Below are 23960 nucleotides of genomic sequence, written 5' to 3'. Positions count from 1 at the left end.
TTCCTCTGTGCCGAGCGAACGGAATGGCCCGCGCGGTGGATGCGCGACTCTTTCTACCACAAGCTAGCCCACCATTGCTCCAAGCCGCCAACCTACCCACGCAGACATCGCTCCTCAGCGGTCTCTTGCGCATGTACGGCCCCTTGAGACTGTCCAGCTAGGGTCGCCACATCCTTTACACCGGGCACCTCTGTTGCGTTCGACGTCCGGATTCGTTTGCCAGCCCTCGCACACGTCCACACTGCAAGCTCCAGCATACGTCAAAACCGCTGCCTTTTGCCTGGACGAGCTCCGATTCTGGGGGCACATGTCATTCACAGGCTGATACTACTCTTTCTTCTCCTATCGAGACCCTCGTCGCAACGACGTGTGCGCGCCGATCACCTCCACTCTCGACTCCTGTCGCATCGTCATGAATCCAGCGAATCGCGAGAGCTGGCCTCCATCGCACGGCCAGGGTGGCGCTGGTGCTTCTCAGAACAATGAACAAGCGCAGGCGCACGCTTCTCGCCCCATGGGTGGGTTTGGGTAAGCGTTTCCTTTACCCAGGGTCAGCTGGGCAGACGCAGGCTGGACTGTGGATGCTGCAAGACTCGACACCAACGCCGGAGCTTGGTATCCCGTCACGTCATGAAGCTAATGCCGTCATTCTACAGCTCAAACCCTCCCAATCAACAGCCTCCGCAGCAAGTCTCTGCGCAGAGTGGCGGAACCGTCCTTCCTCCTCCCAACGGTAAGCAAAATTGAACCATCACCAGCTATGTTGTTGTTCAGCCAAACAACATACTAATACTGGCATTATACAGCGCCCTTCTTCTCGCCGAACCAGCCATCGGGGCATAACCTACCTGGTCTCGCAGGGTTGAGCCAATCGTCACAAGCATCGCCTGCCCAGACGTCACGGTTAACACCCTCCTCCCAAGATCCAGGCGTCGGACCGCAGGCACATCAAGTTGGGCCACAAGGACCTGGGTATTCCCTTCCCGGGATCGGTCAAATACAACAGCAGCAGTTGGCCCACGGACCGCAGGAAAACAGTGAGCGGGGCAGAGACATAAGGGACGACAGGCGTGCAGAGGAAGTGGCTCTGCAGGAGCATCGGGATCGCGAGATACAAGAGCGCCAGCAAGCTGAGCAAGCAACGCACGAGAATCACGCTGGTTCCGTCCACCTGCACCAGCCAGTGGCTGTAGGGCCACAGGTGCGTGCCATGCACGGCCCAAATGGCATACTGGGCAACTCGTCTCAAATGGGACCAAACTCCCTCCCATCCTCCATGGGTGGACCGAATGGCCCGGCTGCAATTTTTGGTGCTGGTCCTGGTCAGCAGCAAAGTGACGGTGGTCCTCGCATGCAACATCCAGCTCAGGGAGCTCAACAAAGCCTCATGGTGCCCTTTGGTGGCCCACCGGGTATGCAGCAGTCCTTGGCCATGGGTCAAGGACAGCAACCGATCTTGAATGTGAGTTATTTCTGCAAACTTGGTCGTTTGCAAAACAGGTGAGAAAATGACTAATTTTTCACAGGACGCGTTGAGCTATCTTGATCAGGTTAAGGTCCAGTTCCACGAGCACCCTGACGTTTACAACAAGTTTTTGGATATCATGAAAGACTTTAAGAGTGGAGCGTGAGTTACTCGAGTACTGACAGCGTCGCGAGAAAATTGCTAATGTGCGAGTGGCAGAATTGATACCCCGGGTGTGATCGAGCGCGTTTCGACGCTTTTCGCAGGGCATCCGAACCTCATCCAAGGTTTCAATACATTTCTTCCACCGGGCTATAAGATTGAGTGTGGAACGGGCGGCGACCCGAATGCGATCAGGGTCACTACACCAATGGGGACTACGGTCTCTTCGATGCCTGTTCCTCGTCCACTGTCGAATCCTCGCAGTGTGCCAGTCAATGGTGATGGCGCAAATAATGCCGAGAAGCAGTTTTACGACGCAAACTCCCGCGGGCCCATAGCGGCGTGGGCCCAGCAGTCATCAACTCAGCAGCCGCAACCCCAACAGCAACCCCAGCAACAGGGTGGGGGCGGTGCCGACGTTTTCAGTCCCAGCCGCCCAGTTGGGCAGGCTCACTTTCCTCCTCAGCAAGGCCAAACCAGCCAAGCGCCGATTTCTCCGGACATGCACGTCCAAGAGCAACAACAAGCTGCAATGACTGCTGCCGCGCTCGCGCATCAACAAGAGCAGAGAGGGGTGTCCCAGTTGAGCAACGCCGTATCAGCTGCGACAGGCATGCTGAACAGGCCTGACCTTATGTCTGCACCAGGTGGAGCCCCCAACCAGATGGGAGGTCAAAACATGAACGGCGTTGGCGCCATGGGCCAGCAAGCTGGCGCGCCAGGCGGACTGGACAAGAAGGGACCTGTCGAATTCAACCATGCAATCAGCTACGTGAACAAGATCAAGGTGCGTGTTGAGATGAAGTTGAGATGCTGATGAAACTAACAAGCGAGCTAGAATCGCTTCGCGACCCAACCGGACATCTACAAACAATTTTTAGAGATCCTCCAGACCTACCAGCGAGAATCAAAGCCCATACAAGATGTCTACGCTCAGGTCACGCAGCTCTTCAACTCGGCCCCCGATCTTCTCGAGGATTTCAAGCAATTTCTACCAGAATCCGCTGCTCAACACCGAGCAGCCCAGGCAAGGCAGCAGGCGGAGGAGCAGTACATGTTCAGCAACGTCCGCGGCGAGCCCGGTGGAACTCCTCAAATGCACCACACCCCTCGGAACGAGCAGGGTCCTGGACGTTTGCCTCCTGTCGGCAACTTCGCTCCCACGCCAAGCGCAAGCCGCGACAACAAGAGGAAACGGGGAGACAGACAGGGAACTGTAGCCAGTTCAACACTGATGCCGACTTCTATGCCGGCAGATGGAGCTACTGGTGGTCAGAGAGGCGGTCTTCCAATGGGAGCGGGCATGGGCAAGGTAAGTGCTCTCTTGATTGCTTATGTTGTCGCACGGACCAACTCCACCTGGACGACCAGCTCGGCTCCGCTGTTCACACACTACCCTACCTACCAACAGCTTTTTCAGCTTACCTGCCCCTGAAGACTCTTTTCTCTGTGTCTATGTATCCTCTTGAGCAAACCCCTTCATGCTCAGAGTTTAGACTGCTTGGCCTATCAGACCTTGAATTCCTTGTGTTTGTTAGTTGCATTGACAGCGTCGCTAATACATTTCTGCAAAGCGGCCCAAGCAACATGGCGCCAAGCAGCCAGGTATCGCCGATGGCCCAGCTGTCTCGCCGACCTTGACCCCTGCGCCACCAGAACCGATGCTGCCAACAACGACGCTCGCCGCCCAGTCCGACGAGCTGGCCTTCTTCGACCGCGTCAAGAAGTACATCAGCAACAAGAATACCATGAACGAGTTTCTCAAGCTGTGCAATCTCTTCTCCAATGATCTCATCGACAAGTCTCTGCTGCTACACCGCGCGCAGTCCTTCATTGGCGGCAATCCAGAGCTCATGAATTGGTTTCGAAAGTTCTTGGAGTTCGACAAGGAAGAAGACAAGCTCGAGAACCGTCCCAAGCCTCCGAGTGGCCGTGTCGCCCTGTCGAATTGCCGTGGTCTAGGTCCCAGCTACCGCCAGCTGCCTCGTGCGGAAAAGATGCGGCCGTGCAGTGGTCGCGATGAACTGTGTCATTCTGTCTTGAACGACGAATGGGCTTCTCACCCTACCTGGGCTTCCGAAGACAGCGGGTTCGTTGCTCACCGCAAGAATCAGTTTGAGGAGGGCTTGCATAGGATTGAGGAAGAGCGTCATGACTACGATCACACTATCGAAGCATGTGTGCGGACTATTCAGCAATTAGAGCCCATCGCTCAGCAACTCATCAACATGAGCCCCGAAGAGAGGATCGCCTTCAAACTACCATCTAATCTAGGCGGCCAGAGTGAGACCATCTTCAAGAGAGTTATTTATAAGATCTACAATCGCGAGCGCGGCAACGCAGTCATCGAGCATCTCTTTGCCACACCGTACACCGTAATCCCGGTCCTCCTCAACCGCATGAAGCAGAAGTTGGAGGAATGGAAAGCCGCCCAGCGGGAGTGGGAGAAGGTGTGGCGTGAGCAGACCCAGAGGATTTTCTGGAAGAGCTTGGACCATCAGAGCGCGAGTGCGAAGGCTGCCGACAAGCGTCAGTTCCAGGCAAAGACTCTGCAGAACGAGATCCAGGTCAAATACGAAGAGCAGAAGCGCCAACGCGAGGTACAAGGTCTCCCTGTACCAAAGTACCAGTTCGAATACTGCTTCGGCGACGTCGATGTCCTCTTGGATGCGTCTCGATTGCTCCTGATGCATGCGGAGAATAGCAACTCTGCCGAATCACACCGCCTCTACACGTTTGTCAAGGAGTTCGTCCCTCTCTTCTTTGGCTTAGATGCGCAAAAGTTTGACCACGCCATCGGGTCTCCTCAATCCGACTACACGGATGACGAGATGGGCGGGATAGAGGAGCCTTCGCGTCGTGGATACAAGGTCAATGGGAAAACCCAAGATCTGCGCCGTGGAGTCCTTGATCCCGGCCGGAGCGGCAAGGCTTCGCGCAAAGACGCCGACGACAGCGTCGCGTCTGGCAGCCGCGGCAGCACTCCCGAGGCGGGATCGGCAGGCGATGAAGAGATGGCCGATGATGCAGAGGCTCCACAGACCAGCAATGCGACCTCAGATCGCTGGCTCGAGCACCCCATCGACGGCAATATCATGGATGTCCAGGACATTGCTCCCGATTGCCCCTACAGGCGGGATACTTATAATATGTACTGCAACCTCCCGATATATTGCTTCTTCCGGATGTTCGTCATTCTTTATGAACGTCTCGCGAACCTCAAGAGAAACGAGGATCAGGTGCATGAGCTCGTCGAGAGGGCGCAGCAGACGAAGCCTGCCCTGGATCTCAACCTCATTGACAAGCGTCCAGAGGACTTCTTCCGCGATACCTCGCCGATGGCCAACTACTATCAGCAAGTCTTGGAGATGTTCATGGATCAGATCAAGGGTGAGATTGAGCTTGGCCAGATTGAGGAGACGCTTAGGCGGTACTACCTCCAGACCGGATGGCAGCTCTACTCGTTTGACAAGCTTCTCAGCTCGTTGGTTAGGTTTGCTATTGCGCTTCTCAGCAGCGATTCCAAAGACAAGACCTACGATATCTACCAGCTGTTCCGCAAGGATCGTGCTCTGGAGGAGACGACTCACGACGCCGAGCTCAACTACCGGAGAACAGTTGAGAAGTACTCGAAAGACGGTGACGTTTATAAGATTACTTATGTGAGTAATGCAATTTTGATTTCATTGATGACTTGCTGACATGAACAGAACAAACCAAATTCCGTCGCCCGCGTGATGATTTTCAAACGGGAAGAACCCACTTTCGATGCCAAGCAGGCCAGTCACGAGCAAAAATGGCGAGCCTATCTCTCTTCCTACACGCGTATTGCTCCGACCGAAGGTGTGCCTCATGGTCGCGTCCGCTGGCCGGTCCTTAGACGGGACATTCCCGGAGACGATGAAGAGCAAGACGAACGCTTTGACGAGATCGACCGGAGTCAAGAAAACCTGGTCATCCGAATCAGTCTGGAAAGATTCCACATCGTCTTCGAGCCTGGCTCGTTCGAGTACTTGGTTAAGAACGACCGAGCGCGCAGCGGTAGCAAGGACGGTTTGACGGAGATGGAGCACGTCAAGGAAAACCGCTCCAATCTGGCACACGAGAAACTCGTGATGAACAACGCTTGGATGAAAGACCTTGACAAGGACGTCGTCGACTCTCGGAAGGCCAAATTCATGGAGCTTGTGGAGTCTGGTTCCAAGGCCGCCGGTCGCGAGTCAAAAGGAGACGACGTCGAAATGACGAGTTCATGAGTTTGGGGTCAATCAGGTAGGTCGCTTGTGGAATTACATGATGAGAATGGGCGTCATTGGCGTCGGCGGACACATGAGATATGGATGGTGGGCTGCAACTTTACGGCGACGATGGATCAGGATTGATTGGCTGCAGGAGTGATCTCTTCTTGTTTGTGCGAATTTTACTATTCCCCTTGGTACCCTCTTCATTCCTCGACATTCTGTACCCAGGTCTTTTTTCACGTCTTTTTCTTCCACACGGGATGAGCTGAAGTTTGGCTGGACCGGCCTGACTGACCGGTTGACTGGCTGTACAATACTTGGTTCGGTTTTGTCTGCGCGTCCTGCCGCTGATTGCTTGCAAACGGGGCGATTGAATTTCAATAGTACATCAGGTAGGTACAGTGGCCCCTTCCAGATTATAAGGTCTAATGCAGAAGAATGCTGTGTCCAACATCATTGAGCTTGTTCAGTGATTTCTTTTTCCTGCAAACAACTACAAAGCAAGAAACCCTACCACTTACTGTATCTTAGTTACCTGCAGGTACCCGGACCACTTCGGTCGGGTTCCTGGTTCATGTTCGGTTGTTGGGGATGACGGATGACGTCATCGATAGCACGTGTCCAGGCGTCACCTCTACGCGTCTTCCGGCCGTCCCGTCTCCTTCACGCGAACCACCCAATTGAGGCCGTCTATGCGTCTTTCGCGTCTTTTCCTGCTCTTCCATCGATTCGGCGTGGTATCTTCTTAAAGAAGTGCGTTGAATTCGATCAAACCATGGCGGCTCACGATGCTCTGGCACCACCACCTACTATGCACACTCTGCCGCCCGAAACCTGCAGCACTCTCTCATCCGCGCAGCTCCTTACAACACCAGCTGCCATCGCGAAAGAGCTGATCGACAATGCCCTCGATGCCCATGCAACGTCGCTGACCCTCGAGCTTTCGGCAAACACCATTGACCTAATCCAACTTCGCGACAATGGCCACGGCATACCCCCAGCCGATCGCCCACTTACTGCTCGACGCCACTGCACATCGAAGATTCGATCCCTCGCCGACGTGGCGCGCCTTGGAGGCACGAGCCTAGGGTTCCGTGGCGAAGCGCTGGCCGCGGTAGCTGAGAGCGCGGGCACCCTCCAAATCGTAACACGCGTCGCGGGCGAGCCGGTGGGAGCCGTCATGGAGGTTGGCAGCAATGGCGAGCTCAAGGGACGGCCTGGACGCAAGAGTCATCCGGTTGGCACGACAGTGACGGCGAGAGGCTTCTTCGATCGCTTCCCTGTTCGCAAACAGGCAGCGTTAAAGCACGCGGACAAGTTTATTGGGCAGGTCAAGAAACTGATGATGGCGTATGCTGTGGCGCGGCCAGCAGTCCGTTTTCAGCTGAAAGTCGTCAAGGGCAAGGGCAAGGCGGGCGCTACCAGGGGCAATTGGATCTATGCGCCAAGTCCCGGGAAGACTTCCATGCAGGACGCCTGCTTGGCGGTGTTCGGCCTGAGCTGCATAAATCAATGCTCTTTGATGGTGCATGAAGAGGAGGGATTCGTGGTCGAGGGATTGGTGCCGAAAGGGGACGCTGACGCGAGCAAGATTGGCGGCACCGGGCAATTCATCAGCGTGGATACGAGGCCCGTTGGCACTTCAAAAGGAACACTGAAGAGGTTGGTCGAACTTTTCAAGGAACGGCTAAAGAAGAGAGCAAGGGCTTTTGAGGGCATCAAGGATCCCTTCCTTCGATTGGACATCAAGTGTCCAACAGGAGCCTACGATCCGAACGTCGAGCCGGTCAAAGATGACGTCTTGTTTGTGGAATCGGGCTTGGTCTTGCGGGTCGTGGAGAATTTCTTCAAAAAGGCTGTGCCGGATCAACAGCAAGAAGACCTCACGCAACTCTCTGAGACTGCTGGAGACGTCGAGATGGACTCGGTTGAGGAGAACTCCCCATTTCCAGACATAGTGGGACTCAGAACACCACGGCTGGAAGCGTCAAAGGGTCTTCCTGACCAGCCGACATCTCAGAACCGGTTCACACTTGCAATTCGACCAGACAGTGGTGCGGAATCTTCGCAAGTCGCTCTGATTGATCACCGAGAAAATATGGATGAGTGCTTGCAAGATGAGGCGACGTTGAGGAGAAGGGACTTCATAGTCCCAATACGATCGGATCCTGATGTCAACTCCTCAAAGGTCGTTCCGTTCGATCAGAACAGAGACGTTGATGAGCTCAGCCTTTTGTATGAGCGTCAGATCTTAAGGGGCGCTCGTGCAGCAACACCCTCAACCGAATCAAGCCATACCGTCGCCGAATCTGACCCTTGTGCTCCAGAACCTGATGCTGACGATCCTGACCCTGGTAGAACAATAGACTGCGATGACACAAGTGATCGACCACCGAAAAGAAGACGGACCTGGAAGTCTAACATGTTCGATTTCGACATGGAAGACCTTTCACAAGAAAACCTGGACTTTTCACATCGGCCTGAGCCGGAAGAGGTGGATATGGACGACGTGGAAAATCTGAATGGGGGCGTTGCTCTGTCTAATCCGTGGACCATTGCGAAAATTAACTCGTCTAAAACGCGAAGTAGTCCAGTCACTATGCTCTCCCAGCGCTCAACACCTTTAGGGGAGAGGTCACCGGCGCGACTGAACGCTCCGCCCAACACGCCGAAATTTTCGTCGCCGCTGAGAAATGAACATCAGTCAAGTCCTGAAGCGTCTTCACCACCCCACCAAATTAGTCCTCAAGACGATGTTGAAATGGAACAGAGCATTAGACGTCTTCAGCGATCTTCAGAAATTCCACGTAAGCATCAACATATGCTAACGTCGACCGTGAGTCCCGCTCGCTCAGGAAATCAGAACAGCAGCATTCAACCAAGGAGCGGCTTCATGCCCATCAACCATCCAAACAACGCGATGGATCTTTGCAATGACACAGCATTACCTACAGAGCAAGAGCGAACAGGTAACCGAAGGAAGCGTCCGGCTGGCCGCGTGAACAAGCCCTTCAAGTCCCCAATGATGAATCTGAATTCCAAAACTTCAGCGACTACGAGTCCAAGGCGAGCTGGCAGACGTATTGAGCCTCAATCTTTTGTTTCCGAATGGCAAGGCAACGGCATGCGTCATATCTCTGCCGACGGTCCAGATCCGAAGTTTAACAACCCGGAGCGTGACCCAAATCATGACATTCGAGACTTCATGGCCACTAGAATGGGACGTCGTCAGGCCGCTGCAGTCACGCCTGCTGTTATGGATCCAGACTACTGCGTTGATCAGGTACCGCAGGTTGCACGGCAGACAACGAACTCATTTGCAGCTGCTCTACCACTCAATCCAGAAGAATCCAATCACCAAGAACATCAGACCCCTCGCAATCAGGGTCATAGTCGGAGAAGAGTGTCCCGCAGAACAGAAAGACTGCAAGAGCCGGACGAGTCGTGGAACCAACATGGACAGGGTCCCACACAACATGCACCAAGTGTCCAAGGTCACCAAACGCGACAACTACGCCCTCAATCTGCACCAACCAACGCAAACGCCGAACAAAGTCCTCATCAAGACGAAGGCCCTATCAGCACCCCTCGCCCTTCAACCCGCCCTCGTACTCGCACTCGAACTCGAACTAAATCGCGTTCCGCACACCTCCCTTTGGAGCGCAGCCCCCGCGACTCGTACACGCAAAATCTACGTCTCACGATTCGTCCCGACACAATCCCCAGCATTGCTGCTGATGTGAGCAGACTCGATCCACAACTCGATCGCCCCGACTGGAAGGAGGAAGCAGAAGACGGATACGACTGCTTTGTGCTCGAGGAGCTGCGCTGCGCCCACTCCGACATGGTAACGGCGCTGGCGGCGAAACTGAGGACGTGCGTGCAGAGAGCTGGGTCAGAAGAAGGCTATGACGCTGTTGATGTGGAAGTGTTCGAGGGGGTAGTTGCGGCAGCTTTGTCGCGCGAGAGAGAGAAGAGTCCGGAGAGCGATCGTGTTGGACGCGCTGGGGCTGCGGAGGATGATGAAATGCTCAATATCATCTGAGGGCTTTTCCTGCGAGCCGTGTAGCTGGGGAAAAGGTGTCCCGGGTCGAAGATTTTGTTGCTGATTGATATTTGCAGTATTCTTACAGTTCCATGTTGCTGGTCAGGCTGTCAGGATGTTTTGCTCGTCTTTCAAAAGCAAGGCGTTGCTGCGTACTGGATTTGGACACTTCGGTTGTTTTTGCCCTTTGCTAGATATCACATCTGTTTGCGAATACCTCTCATGGGTAGAAATCTAGCTGTTTGCTCCGACATGGCGAGACTCTTCGGTATTCCAACTCTGACGTCGGCATCTTGTCTGGTTGTCCAATTTCAAAATAATTCTTTCTTCTCGACTTGCCCAAAGGCACGTCGAGCTTTGTCTTCAAGTCCTTCTTTGTCCTTCGCAAGTCACATTCTCATCTCTAACGTCCATGTCAGTCAACACAAGGATAAAAGGCTTGTAAACCACCACTGACCTTCCTAATCGGGGTTTCAATAGCCAACGCCCACACTTTGCTCCAGAATCCAGAACGGTCCCCGTCTTTGTGCACTCTCCGTGCATGCACGTCAACGTGAATTCTATTTTTGGCGTTTCGAGTTTCTATCATGGTTATAAAGTGATGCTCGTTTCGAGGAATCTGCTTCCTCATACCCACCGATATTTGTCTGTTGTTCACTGCAAGCCAGTTGATTGCCAATTCACCGACCTATACACTCATTCCAAATCTTGTACGCTCATTCCAGCTACGCTACAAACACACTTCGCAAACACCAGTTGTCAAAGCGAAACAGACCAGCCCACCTACTTCAAGTCAAGCCAGCAAACATGTACACCAAAGCACTCATTAGCGTCGTTCTCGTAGCACTCGCCGCGTCCACGTCTGCCGCTCCCGCTCCCGCTGCTACCGACGCCATCATACCAGGCGAATTCATCGCGGACGACTCCGCGCCCACGCTCACGCTCAACGCGACCGACGCCGTCACTGGCGGCGACGAGGAGTGGCACACACACGACAAGCGCACGCCGCCCATCAAGCTTTACTTCTGCAACAAGCAGAACTGGAAGGGGCGCTGCATCGAGAAGCAGTTCACGCCGGGCTACTGCTACAACCTGGGCAACGCCTGGAACGACCAGATGGCGTCCGTCGGCCCCGAGCTGTACGGCATGTGCACGCTGTATGAGACCAACTACTGCCGTGGCAAGTCGGTCAGTGTTTTCAACCCTGGTACCCCCAACTTGGGTGCGTATGGAATGAGCCGCCGCATTACTAGTCTTAAGTGCTTTCCTTGGTCGCCTTAGGAGGGGTAGCATGGGATGAGGGCGTTCGGGTTGGAGGTTGTTCGGTGCGTTTGTTGTCTTTTGTCTCAAAGTTTTGGAGATTGATTTTCGGCGAAAGAGGAGGAGGGTGTTTGTGAGAAATTGTGTTCTGCTATGTTTTCAGCAAAAAATCTAGAAGACGTTTAAACAGAGAGTTGCGTGCTTCCATCCTGTGGATATCCTTAAGTGCTAGATCCTGTCTGGTTTTTGGACATGGCACCCCCTTGAGCTATCTCTTCAGATGCTTCGGGACAGCCTGTGAATTGTTTTATACAGAGGAAGTTGGCGAGGTCAGTGAATGATCTCTAGCCTTATACCTCGAACAGCAGCCAGTGCTTCTAAGCTGCCGCATTCGTAAGGCCTGGCACAGTCCCCCAGCTCTGATTCACGCCAGTCCACTTACGGTAATCTGGGTCAGAAGAGTCCAAGAGAAGACTGCACCTGCCTCCGGCGACGCAACCTCCGCTCCTAGCGCCCTCGCTTATGGCGTTTACCACCTCGCGCATATTTAAACGTCATCGACGACGATTAGTCGCCAACTACCACAAACCTGTCCGTTCGTTTGACGATTTGCCCTCCGGCGTTTGAAGACTTCCGCTCTTTGACTCTTCTCAAAGCCGTTCAATTCGCCGACATGAAGCTCTCCATGTCCCTCGTTGTCATGGCGATGGCCCTCGTGGTCCTCGTCGACTCAGCGTTCACGACCGTCACCTCCGACCTGACCCTGCCGTCCTATGTCGTCGAAAACATGGTCATCCCCACCGAGCTCTCTGCCTCTGGCACCATGCCCGACATCTCTCACTCTGGTTCCGGCTCGATCCTCGCCCAAGTTACGGAAAATGGTATGTGACCTCAACTCACTTGAGAACTCAAGCTGACACATGCTCAAGACACGATGCTCCGTGTCAAGGCATTTCCCACGATCCAGGTTGCAGGCTTGCTCACGTTTGACGGTGTCACCGCGGCTCCGTCTGTCACTGTCATCCCCAAGCGCGACGCGACGGCTCCTGTGAGCAGCGGCAACACCACGACGGTCGAGGCGTTGACTACTCCCTCCGCCCCGAGCTCCGACGCCATCATACCTGGCATGGGCCGCCCAAACACGCCGACCACCATCACCCACACGGTGTCCATTACGTCCGCTTGTGGTTCGGCTGGCACCTCGGCCATGGAAACCGTGACCGCCATGTATCAGAACATGACGACGGCCTTCTGGACGCTCCACTACCCCGGCATGAGCCAAGCTATGCTGATCTCGACTGCCTCTACGAGCACTTCGACCACCGTCTTCGAGACCTCTTCATTCAATGACTCAACGCCCACGACTGCTTCCACCATGGTCACGGAGCCCGTCAAGCTCACCACCGTGGGCATGGACCCGATCTATACGATCACAGTTGTCCAAGAAGGCACGTTCACCGTCGAGGGCGGACGTCGCATCCACTGGGCGACCACGGCGGAGCAGACCATGACGGACACGGTCTGGCCCTTCTCAGCCAGCAGCGTGACCATTCCAGCTGTCGCGACGTTCCCGGCAGAGACCGGCTCGGCGTAAAGAGAGTCGGATTATAATGGCTCCCAAGGTCCTTAGCTTTATACTGGATGGACCTGAGTGTGGTTAGGTAGCTGAACAGAAGGTGAACATGGATTCTTCCGTACTTGGTTCCTGTGCTGCGTGACTGTATCTGAGTATACTTCCCCTAGCCTCAAGCAGTGTTCCGGTCGGCCAGTAATGGTCAATCCCTTGAGTTTTCGCATCCACTCATGACGTCTACGATGCGAGTCTTGGATGCTCCAGGCGGTCTCTAGGAAAATTAAAAAATGGACGTAGAGTAAGGAAACGAGAACGACGAGGTGGAGATGGAGTTAGGACATAAGAAGAAGCGCCCCAGAAAGAAACAAAGAACAGAAAATCTCATAAAACCCTCAGCATTGAATTGATGCTGTCTACCCACCATCACACATCTACTGCGTCAGAAAAACACCGACCTACCTGCCACCTCCGCTTCAGTCAGCAGCCAATCATCACACAGCCCCGCATAGAATCTAGATATCTCCAGCTGTCTAACGCACCCAAACCGCCATACCCATCATCAACAGCACTTGTCACGCTTGTCCTCACAAGAAACGGGAGGGGTAATCCGCGTCGCCCATGCGCGGCGGGGGCTGCTCGCAGGGCACGGAGCCGTTCTTGAGCTGCTCATGCTTGAGACGCTGGGCCTCGTAGTTTTCGCGCTCGTAGTGCTCGACGACCTTGGTCAGGTCGATGTTGAAGCCGGCGGGGACGTTGAAGGGGGAGCCCGTGTTGAACATCCTGTGAAACCAAATCAGCATATCCTTTTTCTTTTCTCTTTTCCCTTGAAAGTAGAGTGTGGTGGGCTGAGACGGCGGTGGTAGTCGTTGAGCACGTACTCGGGCGTCCGCAGCGTGTGGTAGCCGTGCGGCTTGGAGTTGAAGAAGAGGTTCTTGTCGAAGGCGGCCTGCGACTGGAAGCGCGAGTGCAGGACGTGGTCGGCCATATTTTGCTCCTTCCAATCGCCGTAGTAGTCGATGATGCGCGTGAACCACGGCAGCTTGCCGTCCTTGTCGGGCTGCGCGAGCTTGTAAACGCCCCAGGAGACGGGGATGAGCCCGACCACTATCCAGAAACCTTTCTGTTGCGCCAGTCGCCGTCAGCTGTAGCTCGTCTTCTCACTCTTCCCTTTCCCCTTCGGATTGAGATCCGCGCGAAGGCCAAACGGGGACGGGAACGTACGCCTAAGGGCTCGTCGGCGGGGACGTCATGGTGGGCGTGCGAGGAGTGGGAGTCGTGGGCGAGGCGGCGGGGCTGGTGAGCGAGCTGCACGCGGGCAGTCTGCGCAATTCGAGCTGCGTTTCGGCGGACGGCGAACATGATGGCTTGGAAGTTGGTGGTGCTTCCAACGGCCAAACGGGTGAGGTTGGAGTTGGCGGTGATGCTATTCGTCGAACGATGTCGACGGGGCCCCGGATTGGGCGCATCACGTGGGGCTGAAGCTCGGGCCAGCTGCTGGATTTCGACAGTTCACGACGCTCTCATTTTGCATTTCATCAGCATCAACTCCATCTGAGCTTTGGAACCCGCCGAGTATCCGCCGCCAAACTCTACTACTTCTTACTCATCTCCCTTGACTTTTCTCGGGTTTTACTTGGACCACATTATCGACATGGTTTAGCTCTCAAGTTGAGATCTCCATCGAAATTTTCAACACCAGAATCACGATCAAATCATCGCATCCTGACATCTTCAACTCGGACCATGGCCTCTCTGTGGCACTTGCGAATGATCACCAAAACCTGGGGTTCCCCATGGAAGATTTCATCTGCCCACTGCCAAACCAAACACGGAACAGAAAGCGCGCCATCCCAAGAAAATGGTTCAAAATGAACAGCAAACTCAAGCGACGGCGACAGGGTTTCCCACCGGCGCGCCCACTGCCTTCTCCACACCTTGCTTCTTCTGCGACTCCTTCCACTTTTCGGCCCTTCCATAACTCTCACGATAGCTCCCACCGACAGCCTCCTCAACCGTAATCGGCGGGTACTTGGCCTGTTCTTCCGCGGGCTTGCAGTTTGGCAGACAGTCAATGACATAGTCCGGGTTGCCGGAGAAGAAGACTGGGATGCTGTATCGTTCCCTGCCGGAACGATTGATGACGCGGTGCAAGTTGCTGATATAGCGGTCGTTGCTCCAGCGCATCATCAGGTTGCCCAGGTTGACGACGAAGGCGCCCGGAATGGGCATGACGTCGAACCACTGCTTGACATCTTTATCCCAGACCTGCAGGCCGTCGACTTCATCCTGCAGCAGCAGTGTTACGGCGCCAAAGTCTGTGTGCGCGCCGATTCCGCGCCGCAGCCTCTCCTCGCCGTCGCCCTTCTCCGTTGGCGGGTAGTGCAAAAGGCGCATTGTGGCAACTGCACCGTCGCTGAAGCCTCCGAAGTAGCTCTCGTCGAGGTCCAGCGTCAATGCCAGCACTTTGAGGATGTCCCTGGCTAGCGACACTACGGCGGAATAGTAGGACATGCACGTCGTCTTGAAGTCTTCAACTTCTGCAAGCAGCTCTGTCGACGGCCACACGTTGGGGCCCGAGTTGAGCTTCTTCTTCACGTGGTAAGGGTGCGTTTTGGGGATCTCCTCGCCAATGAAGAAACCCTCTTTGAGCTCGGGCAGTGTGCCCTCCTCCAGGATTTGGGAGCGGAGCAGCTCGTAGCCGCGATTCCAAGTGTTGAGATCTACTAATGCATCAGCACAGAAGTTCGCATTTGACATAATATCGGAACTCCCGAATACAGTACCTTTCCCAACGCTCTTCTTGACCTCCAACGGCAAGTCGAAGAAGCGCTTGTTCCACTGCATGACCCTTTGCTGCAGCTCGACGGGCACTGGGTGGTTGATGATCTGAAAGAAGCCATTGTGCAAACAGCAGTCGCGCACCTGATCAACGAGCTTCTTCTTGGCCGCCGGATCCTGCGAGTAGAAGACCGAAAAGTCGAGCAGCGGCGGGCTGCGCGAAGTGTTGGGTTCAGAAGCCGCCATCACGATGCCGGACTAGGAGTCGTTCGTTCTACAGCAGCAAAGAGCTGGTGCAAGGCAATCCAGCCGGTGGTCTTAACACCCAGCACACTCGCACTTATTTGACCACACAGTTACCAACAGACGACTGATCGGGTCTCCCATCATTGAAAGCGCAAGGTAGTCGGCCGCGCTCTCGTGGCGCTGCTGTGTCAGCAAAGCGCAACCCACCTTCAGCCCGAACCCCTGCACACGCCCTCCATTGTCGTCCACCTCCAGATACAGCACGCGAGACCCCTGCTCCCGCTGCTCCCCGCAGTTCAGGCCATACGGACGCACAGCAGCAGAAGTGGTAGATGATGTGGCCAAGAGTGGGATCCTCCCCCACCTCACCCTTTCCCCACCTCCATTCTTGATAGCCCTCCCCGAGCAGCCCGCTTCCGAGCTTGGGATCCCGGTCGCCCTTTTCCGTGCAGGGCTTGGTGACAAAAGTCGTGGCACACAACACCGCAGACAGGGAGCACTCATACACCGGAATGGATTACCTATCTATATATCTATGGCGGACAGTAACAAGGAGCATTCAAACACGCGGATAGATTATCTATGTGTCTATGATGGATAGTAACAAGGAGCATTCAAGGCCCAGTTTGCGGGAACCCATACTTGCGTGTGCCACGACTTTTGTTACGAAGCCTAGGTGCCTGGTCCCTGTCCGAGCTAGCAAGCTCACTTACCTCATAGGGCAGTTGCCGTATGTGGCAGCTACACGCCCACTCGCGATCTCATACGACAATTTCTTTTGAGACTTTTCCGTTTGATCTTCGATCCTCGCGTCTGTCGGTCGTTGCGCGAAACGAGACGAAACGTATGCCGTGATTGCCGTGCTACGGTACCTCATATGTATCTACTTGTGTTAGTACGATCGAGGGTCTCCGGCTGAGCATCACCATTGCCGTGCGAGATGTAGACCTGACAGCTACATGTACTTTCCTCCAAAAGTTCAAGAAGAGGCCCTCGGCTTCCTTTTCTCTTTTATTTTCAGAGCACCGTCCACCATGGGCAGCCGTGAGGTTTGGAATGGAAGTCGGATCAGGGAACGGTGGACTAGCCGATGACGTCGTCGGCTGAAGGCACGGGGGATTGGAGGTGAGGGTGGGTTTGGTTGAGGGTTCCAGGAATGTTCCTGTAGGTCCTGCACGCGTTGGAAGATGGGCTCAATCGGCAAGGGGCCTCTGGCTGCCTGAGCGCCGAACACAACGATTCTTTCGTGGAGATATGTAAGACCCTCTAATGAAGTTTTGGCAAAGTCATTGATCCATGATCGCAGGAAAGTGATACGTAGAGAAGGCAGGTGCTCGATTTGAAGATATTTTCAAAGTCGTGATTGACTAGTATTTTGGTGCCACTGTGTCCGAAAATCGTACCTCAAGGGAGAAAAAGATCTAAAATCCGTCTCACGTCCATTCTAGTGCCCAAATGACAGCCAGACATTCCATCTATGCCGCAACAGTCTCCTCGTAAGTAGGATAGTCAACGTAGCCCTTCTCGGGAGGGTCCGCGCCGTAGAAGGTTGACCTGTCATACTGATTCAATGGGAGTCCCTCGGCCAACCTCTTTGGCAGATCCGGGTTTGAAATGAACCAGCGTCCAAACACAATCGCGTCGCCATAGCCCTCTTCGACTGGCACGGTGCAGTTGTCTCTACTGAACCCGCCAGCCGTCAAGAACTTGACGCCGCCGTTGGCCAGAATCTTTGAGAAAGGCGCCAGCGAGGGCTTGTATGCAACCTCCTTCCCACGCGTGGCTTCCGCCTCATTTCCGTTGCCATTGGCTTTGTAGGCGGCAAGCGCGTCCATCTTGGCCTGATGGTCGAGCACCTCGTCGAACCGCGGCTCGACCATGTGCACATAGGTCAGTCGCTGCGGCAGCTGGATTATGCGCTGGCACAGGTAAGCCCAGTGCGAGTTGGGGTCACTGTCGCGCGTATCCTGGAAGTAGTTGTAAGGGGACAGGCGGATGCCGACGCGTTCGGGGCCGACTGCTTCGCACACGGCCGAGATAACTTCGAGCGGGAAGCGGCAGCGGTTCTCAATCGAGCCGCCGTATTCGTCAGTGCGGAGGTTGACATTGTCGTGGAGGAATTGGTCCAGGAGGTAGCCGTTGGCGCCTTTGACGTTGTTAGTTGAGAAAGAATGTTCTGGGCAAATTGAAGCTCACCGTGAATTTCAACACCATCGAATCCGGCCTCCTCGATTGCCAATTTGGCAGCAAGAGCATATTTCTCAGTGACATGGTGGATTTCCTCCACCGTCAAAGGCCTTGGGGGGGTTGCCTCGAAGTCGCTGCCATCTGCCGCCTTGCCCTTGATGGGGATATCAGAAGAGCTCACAGGCGGTTGGCCGGCAAGGAAAGTTGCCGGAGAAGCGCGTCCAGTGTGCCACAGCTGGCAGAAAATGTAGCCGCCTTTGGCATGTACAGCATCTGTGACTTTCTTCCATGCGGCCAACTGAGCTGGGTCATACACACCCGGTCCGCCAGGATATCCGCAGGACTGGAGGTTGTTAGATGGGTTTATTTCGGGCGTAAACTCATTCAACTCACGCGGTGATATATTTCAGTTGCCTCTGTCAAGAGGAGGCCGCCTTTTGACGCGCGCTGCCCATAGTATTGCACGTGTAGGTCAGACGGCGCGTACACACCGTCGCTCACCTTGCGGCCACGGAGACGCGTTAGAGGGGCAAGGACAAGGCGGTGCTCAAGCTTAACCTTCCCAAGCTCGAACGGCGTAAACAAGGTAGAATCTTTCAGAGGAGGATAGCTTGAAGCACCATTGGCGCTGCTGTTGGCTTGTGAGGAGCCGTTGGTAACAGTCATGGCGGGCGATGAATAGAAGCGACGCGAACCAGGTGCCGCAGGACGAAGAACAAGGGCGACGCGACGTTCAAAAAATATGGCGGCGCCATTTCGACCTTTGAGGCTGCCAATGGCAGGCTAACGTGAGCAGCTACACCAAATGCACTCGGAACAGTGGAGGATGGGATGAATAGAGTGGGCGAGGAGTGGGAGTCGGATAAGCGCGGTATCCGTAATGGCTGGGCCTTGAATGGCCGGTGCAACGCGGCTGTCGCACCGCACGTTAGCTGCTACGTTCAGGAGGAGTAGGAGGCATTGCCACAAGGCCTTGCGCCTTTTGTTGCCTCAAAAGAAGCAGAAATTCGTGTTGCAAAGAAGCGTGTCGTGTTGTTGTTGACCAAAAGACGGACCATGTCTCCCCTGCCAAAACCACCCCTCGCAACCAGGAGACCCGCTACCGACGTCTCCGCTGCCGAAGCTCTGACACCTCTCATCCAAACCACTTACACGTCACCTACCCTCCGCTTCTTTCTCAACGGCAACAGAGTCGAGCTCCACAACCCCAACCCTCACTGGACTCTTCTCGACTTTATCCGCGACTTCCATGACCTCAAAGGCACCAAACTCGGCTGTGGTGAGGGCGGCTGCGGTGCCTGCACCGTCGTACTCAGCTCGCCCAAAATCTCCAAGCGGACCAAGAAGATAGAGTACCTCGCCGTCAATGCCTGTCTTTTCCCTTTGGTCGGTGTGGACGGCAAGCACATCATCACCATCGAGGGAATCGGAAATGTCCTCAGCCCGCATCCTTTGCAAGAGCGGATCGCCAAACTCCATGGCTCGCAATGTGGCTTTTGCACCCCCGGCATCGTCATGTCTCTGTATGCTCTTGTAAGGAATGCATACAATCCGGATACCGGCGAATTCCACCTTAGCGAGCATGAAATCGAGGATGAGGGCCACCTCGACGGAAACCTCTGTCGCTGCACCGGTTATAAACCTATCCTTCATGCGGCTAAGACGTTCGTTAGGGAGGACCTAAATGGTCGCTTAGCTCCAAGCACCATATCCTACTCCAAGGAGGACCCTGCCTTTGACCTCACCGAGATTTCGCGGGGCGGTTGTGGATCGTCCTCTTCGGGGTCCTGCGGCAAACCGGGAGGATGTTGCAGGGACAAAAGCCCCTCGAGCAGTAGCAGTGGAGCCGACAGCGAAACTGTCGAATCGTCGTCCTCGTCGCTGACTGAACCGGACTCGTCATCTGCAGCGGCCAGCCTTGGCGACGAGCAGGAAGTGGATGTTGGTTTGACAGGCGCAGCTTATGCGAAGCCAATGAAGTCCAAAGAGACCAAAGAGGAGGGAGCAAAACCGGAAAACACCAAAGCACAAACGGCCCTAGATGCAGCCCCTGCTGCTTCGAGGCAAGGAGTTCCACACTACATCTTCAAGCCTTATCAACCCAACACGGAGCTCATCTTTCCACCTTCTCTTTGGAAACATTCAAAGACTCCTCTCTGCTTCGGCGACGACCGGAGATTATGGTTCAGGCCAGTCACACTGGAGCAGCTTGTGCAGCTGAAAAATGCGTATCCCTCTGCAAAGCTTGTAGGAGGTGCCAGTGAAGTCCAGGTCGAAGTCAGATTCAAAAATTCCAGTTTCGCCGTGTCTGTTTACGTGTCAGACATTGAAGAGCTCCAAGAAACCAGGGTGCCCCAAACTGATGCCGAGTGGGATGCTCTCACGGAACTGTACTTGGGCGCAAACACTCCATTGTCTGAACTGGAACACGTGTGCAAAGTCGTATACAGCAAGCTTGGTCAGAGGGCCTTGGCTCTGGAGGCCTTGAGAAAGCAGCTTCGTTACTTTGCTGGCCGCCAGATTCGCAATGTTGCTTCGCTGGCTGGTAATGTTGCTACCGCCTCTCCTATTTCCGACGGCAACCCAGTTTTGCTAGCCGCCGGTGCGGACATTATTGTCCAAACAAAAGAACAAGGTTCAATCACTCTGCCCATGTCCAAGTTCTTTGTCGGATACAGGACGACAACGCTGCCACCCGATGGTGTCATCACACACATACGCATTCCCCTGCCCCCAGCAAGCGCCAAAGAAGTTACCAAAGCGTACAAGCAGGCCAAAAGAAAAGACGACGACATTGCAATCGTCACGGCCGGATTCCGCGTACGCCTGGACGAAGGCTCCCATGTAGAAGACGTCTGCTTAGCATACGGGGGAATGGCTCCAACAACGGTTGAGGCCAAGAAAACGCAGCAGGCTTTGCTCGGGAAAAGATGGTTTGAGTCAACAACTCTCGAAGCTGGTCTCGATGCGTTGGCTGCCGATTTCAATCTCAGCTACACTGTTCCGGGAGGCATGGCGCACTACAGACGAGCATTAGCGCTCTCGTTCTTTTTCCGATTCTGGCACGAAGCCGTCGCAGAACTTGGAATTGGCAGGTTCGACAAGGATATTATCGATGGGATTCATCGTGAGCTTTCCACTGGCACCAGAGACGACTACAACCCGCTGGAGCAGCGAGTTGTCGGCAAGCAGGTACCGCACCTGTCAGCTCTGAAGCAGTGCACTGGAGAGGCAGAGTACCTAGATGATATCCCCCGACAAGATCGAGAACTCTTTGGCTCGCTGGTCCTCTCTGCAAAAGCCCACGCCAGGATTGCGGACATCGATTGGACTCCGGCCTTGGCCTTGGCTGGTGTAGTCGGTTATATTGACAAAAAGAGCATACCAGCAGAAGCCAATATGTGGGGATCCAAATACAAGGACGAGCCATTCTTTGCCGACAGCGAAGTCCTGGCGCATGGTCAAGTTGTCGGCATGGTTTACGCAGACACGTCCTTGCATGCCTCTGCAGCTGCCAAAGCAGTCAAGATTGTCTACGAGGATCTCCCAGCCATTTTGACCATTGATGAGGCAATCGAGGCCGGCAGCATGTATGAGCACGAAAACCAACTCAGAAAGGGAGCTGCTGTCGCCGGCAACATGGACGAGGCCTTTGCCAAGTGCGACCGCATCTTCACTGGCGTCACGCGAGTTGGTGGACAGGATCACTTTTACCTCGAAACCAATGCTGCTCTGGCGATTCCGTCAAAGGAAGATGGGTCGATGGAGGTGTGGTCGTCGACGCAAAACACCATGGAGACGCAGGAATTTGTTAGTCAAGTACTTGGAGTCCCCAGTAACCGCATTAACGTACGCGTGAAGCGCATGGGAGGAGCGTTCGGAGGCAAGGAATCGCGCAGTGTGCCCTTTGCCTGCTACTGCGCTATCGCTGCCAAAAAGGAGGGCCGGCCAATCCGCGTGATGCTCAATCGTGATGAAGACATGGCGACCTCTGGACAACGCCACCCAGTGCAGGCGCGTTGGAAAATCGGAACGACGCGCGAAGGAAGACTCCTCGTCATGGACGCAGACCTATACGCCAACTCGGGGTTTTCGCAAGACTTGTCGGGCGGCGTCATGGACCGGTGCTGCACGCACCTGGACAACTGCTACAACGTGCCGGACGTGTGGATCCGCGGGCGCCTCTGCAAGACGAACATCCATAGCAACACGGCGTTCCGCGGCTTTGGCGGGCCGCAGGCAATGTTCATCGCCGAGCAGATGATGCATGCTGTCGCCGAGGGACTTGGTCTGGACGTCGATGAACTGCGACTGCGCAACTTGTACAACATTGGGGACCGCACGCCGTTCCACCAGCTAATTGACGACGACTGGCATGTGCCGACGATGTTGAAGCAGCTCAAGCAGTCGAGCGACTATGAGCAGCGCAAGTCCAATGTCGCGGCCTTTAACGCCTCTCACCGCTGGCGCAAGAGGGGAATCTCGCTCGTCCCCTGCAAGTTTGGACTTTCGTTTGCGACTGCCATCCACCTAAACCAGGCGGGCGCATCGGTCAAGGTGTACGCCGATGGCAGTGTGTTGCTGCACCACGGAGGCACCGAGATGGGCCAGGGCCTCTACACCAAAATGTGCCAAATTGCGGCGCAGGAGCTGGGCGTCCCTCTTGACGCCGTCTACACGCAAGACTCGCAGAGCTACCAGACAGCCAACGCCAGTCCTACGGCTGCCAGTAGCGGCAGCGACCTCAACGGCATGGCGGTCAAAGACGCCTGCGACCAGCTCAATCAGCGTCTCCAGCCGTACTGGGACAAGTTTGGACGAGACGCTGCTTTCAAGACCATTGCACACGCGGCCTATCTCGATCGCGTCAACTTGGCGGCCAACGGCTTTTGGAAGATGCCTCGCATTGGATACATTTGGGGCACGTATGATGCGGAGAAGGCCAAGCCAATGTATTACTATTGGACGCAGGTACGTGGTAGACCACCAGAAGTTGAGAAGCTTTTATGCTCCTTGACCGCATTCGCTTTCAGGCGAATCAATCACCCCCTGCTTTTGCTCTCTCCCTGACCCTGATCCCATCGCTAACATGCATTAGGGCGTGGCCTGCTCCGAAGTCGAGCTCGACCTCCTGACGGGCGCGCACACTGTACTGCGCAGCGACATTTTGATGGACGTTGGCCAGTCGATCAACCCAGCCATTGACTACGGACAGATCGAGGGTGCTTTCATCCAGGGCATGGGCCTTTTCACGACCGAGCAGTCACTCTGGACAGCGCGCGATGGCGCCCTCGCCACCTCAGGCCCAGGCACCTACAAGATCCCGGCCTTTGCCGACATCCCGCAAGTCTTCAACGCGGGCATGCTGCGCATCGATGAGAATGGCGAAGCGCTCACGTGGAACCAGCTGCGCAGCGTGCAGAGCAGCAAGGGCATTGGCGAACCGCCTCTGTTCTTGGGCGCCACCGTCTTCTTCGCGCTGAGGGAGGCCGTGAGAGATGCACGGGTAGAGAGAGGCGTCACTGAGCCGCTCGTCTTGCATGGACCGGCAACGGCAGAGCGGTTACGTTTGGCAGTCGGCGACGATATTGTTAAACGGTCGGCTGTGGAGAGAAAGGATGGCGAGAAGGCATTTTTTGTGGAGGTGGCGTAGTTTGACCAACGTGTAAGTTTTCATCCGCGGCGAGCGTGGGCATTGACGGTGTTGTGGTTTGGCGTTTGGCAAGGAAGCGCGTGGGTGCTCCCAGACTGATCGGCACCGGGTTACGCTGTGAAGAATGAAAGCATTTCTTGTTTTTTTCCGCCCTGCGGCATGGCTGCATGGGACACTTCGCTTGTCTTGTCGGCCTTGACAGATGCGGTAGAGTAAAGCGATATGGAGACGCCCTTGATGATGGGACGAACAGACTCGCGCACCAAACACCAAATCGAAGGGCTCTCCTCACACAAGATTCGCTTATCGAGGGGAGTCACGGCGATGCGGACTCGCTGCTGGGTCGAAAG

At 55.0% G+C, this 23960-nt stretch overlaps 8 protein-coding genes across 8 annotated transcripts; 5 read left to right on the top strand and 3 right to left on the bottom strand.

Moving 5' to 3' along the window:
- Positions 1–639: 639 nt before the first annotated feature.
- On the top strand, positions 640–5883 carry IWZ02DRAFT_376538 (uncharacterized protein; the record flags this gene model as incomplete). Its single annotated transcript, XM_066764895.1, has 7 exons — positions 640–733; positions 807–1462; positions 1527–1627; positions 1685–2414; positions 2466–2939; positions 3202–5289; positions 5338–5883. The coding sequence occupies 7 exons, from the start codon at positions 640–642 to the stop codon at positions 5881–5883; spliced, it is 4689 nt and encodes a 1562-aa protein (XP_066623151.1).
- A 796-nt stretch (positions 5884–6679) lies between these two features.
- On the top strand, positions 6680–7720 carry IWZ02DRAFT_376510 (histidine kinase-like ATPase; the record flags this gene model as incomplete). Its single annotated transcript, XM_066764893.1, has 1 exon — positions 6680–7720. A coding segment is annotated over one exon (1041 nt), but the record flags the coding sequence as incomplete, so codon positions are not given.
- Positions 7721–10720: 3000 nt separating this feature from the next.
- IWZ02DRAFT_432921 (uncharacterized protein) lies at positions 10721–11194 on the top strand (the record flags this gene model as incomplete). The annotated part of the gene is made up of 1 exon (XM_066766249.1): positions 10721–11194. The coding sequence occupies one exon, from the start codon at positions 10721–10723 to the stop codon at positions 11192–11194; it is 474 nt and encodes a 157-aa protein (XP_066623149.1).
- A 236-nt stretch (positions 11195–11430) lies between these two features.
- Positions 11431–12767, top strand: IWZ02DRAFT_518628 (uncharacterized protein; the record flags this gene model as incomplete). Its single annotated transcript, XM_066770723.1, has 2 exons — positions 11431–12054; positions 12103–12767. Exons 1-2 carry the CDS (start codon positions 11847–11849, stop codon positions 12765–12767), a joined length of 873 nt encoding a protein of 290 aa, XP_066623148.1. The 5' UTR covers positions 11431–11846.
- A 241-nt stretch (positions 12768–13008) lies between these two features.
- Positions 13009–14157, bottom strand: IWZ02DRAFT_258883 (uncharacterized protein). The gene is made up of 4 exons (XM_066763303.1): positions 13968–14157; positions 13625–13866; positions 13286–13526; positions 13009–13205 (listed from the first exon to the last, which is right to left on the bottom strand). Exons 1-3 carry the CDS (start codon positions 14103–14105, stop codon positions 13331–13333), a joined length of 576 nt encoding a protein of 191 aa, XP_066623147.1. The 5' UTR covers positions 14106–14157; the 3' UTR covers positions 13009–13205; positions 13286–13330.
- Positions 14158–14260: 103 nt separating this feature from the next.
- Positions 14261–16065, bottom strand: IWZ02DRAFT_258871 (1-aminocyclopropane-1-carboxylate oxidase). Its single transcript, XM_066763302.1, has 2 exons — positions 15530–16065; positions 14261–15466 (listed from the first exon to the last, which is right to left on the bottom strand). The coding sequence occupies exons 1-2, from the start codon at positions 15768–15770 to the stop codon at positions 14628–14630; spliced, it is 1080 nt and encodes a 359-aa protein (XP_066623146.1). The 5' UTR covers positions 15771–16065; the 3' UTR covers positions 14261–14627.
- Positions 16066–17075: 1010 nt separating this feature from the next.
- Positions 17076–19009, bottom strand: IWZ02DRAFT_401664 (uncharacterized protein). The gene is made up of 3 exons (XM_066765631.1): positions 18351–19009; positions 17967–18300; positions 17076–17916 (listed from the first exon to the last, which is right to left on the bottom strand). The coding sequence occupies exons 1-3, from the start codon at positions 18621–18623 to the stop codon at positions 17246–17248; spliced, it is 1278 nt and encodes a 425-aa protein (XP_066623145.1). The 5' UTR covers positions 18624–19009; the 3' UTR covers positions 17076–17245.
- On the top strand, positions 18819–23694 carry IWZ02DRAFT_258845 (molybdopterin binding aldehyde oxidase/xanthine dehydrogenase). Its single transcript, XM_066763301.1, has 2 exons — positions 18819–22928; positions 23056–23694. The coding sequence occupies exons 1-2, from the start codon at positions 19014–19016 to the stop codon at positions 23608–23610; spliced, it is 4470 nt and encodes a 1489-aa protein (XP_066623144.1). The 5' UTR covers positions 18819–19013; the 3' UTR covers positions 23611–23694.
- The last annotated feature ends 266 nt before the right edge of the window (positions 23695–23960 follow it).

Source organism: Phyllosticta citriasiana, assembly GCF_038021145.1.
Source record: "Phyllosticta citriasiana strain CBS 120426 chromosome Unknown IWZ02scaffold_6, whole genome shotgun sequence".
Classification (NCBI taxonomy): Eukaryota; Fungi; Ascomycota; class Dothideomycetes; order Botryosphaeriales; family Phyllostictaceae; genus Phyllosticta; species Phyllosticta citriasiana.
This window is presented reverse-complemented; position numbering and strand designations above follow the sequence as displayed.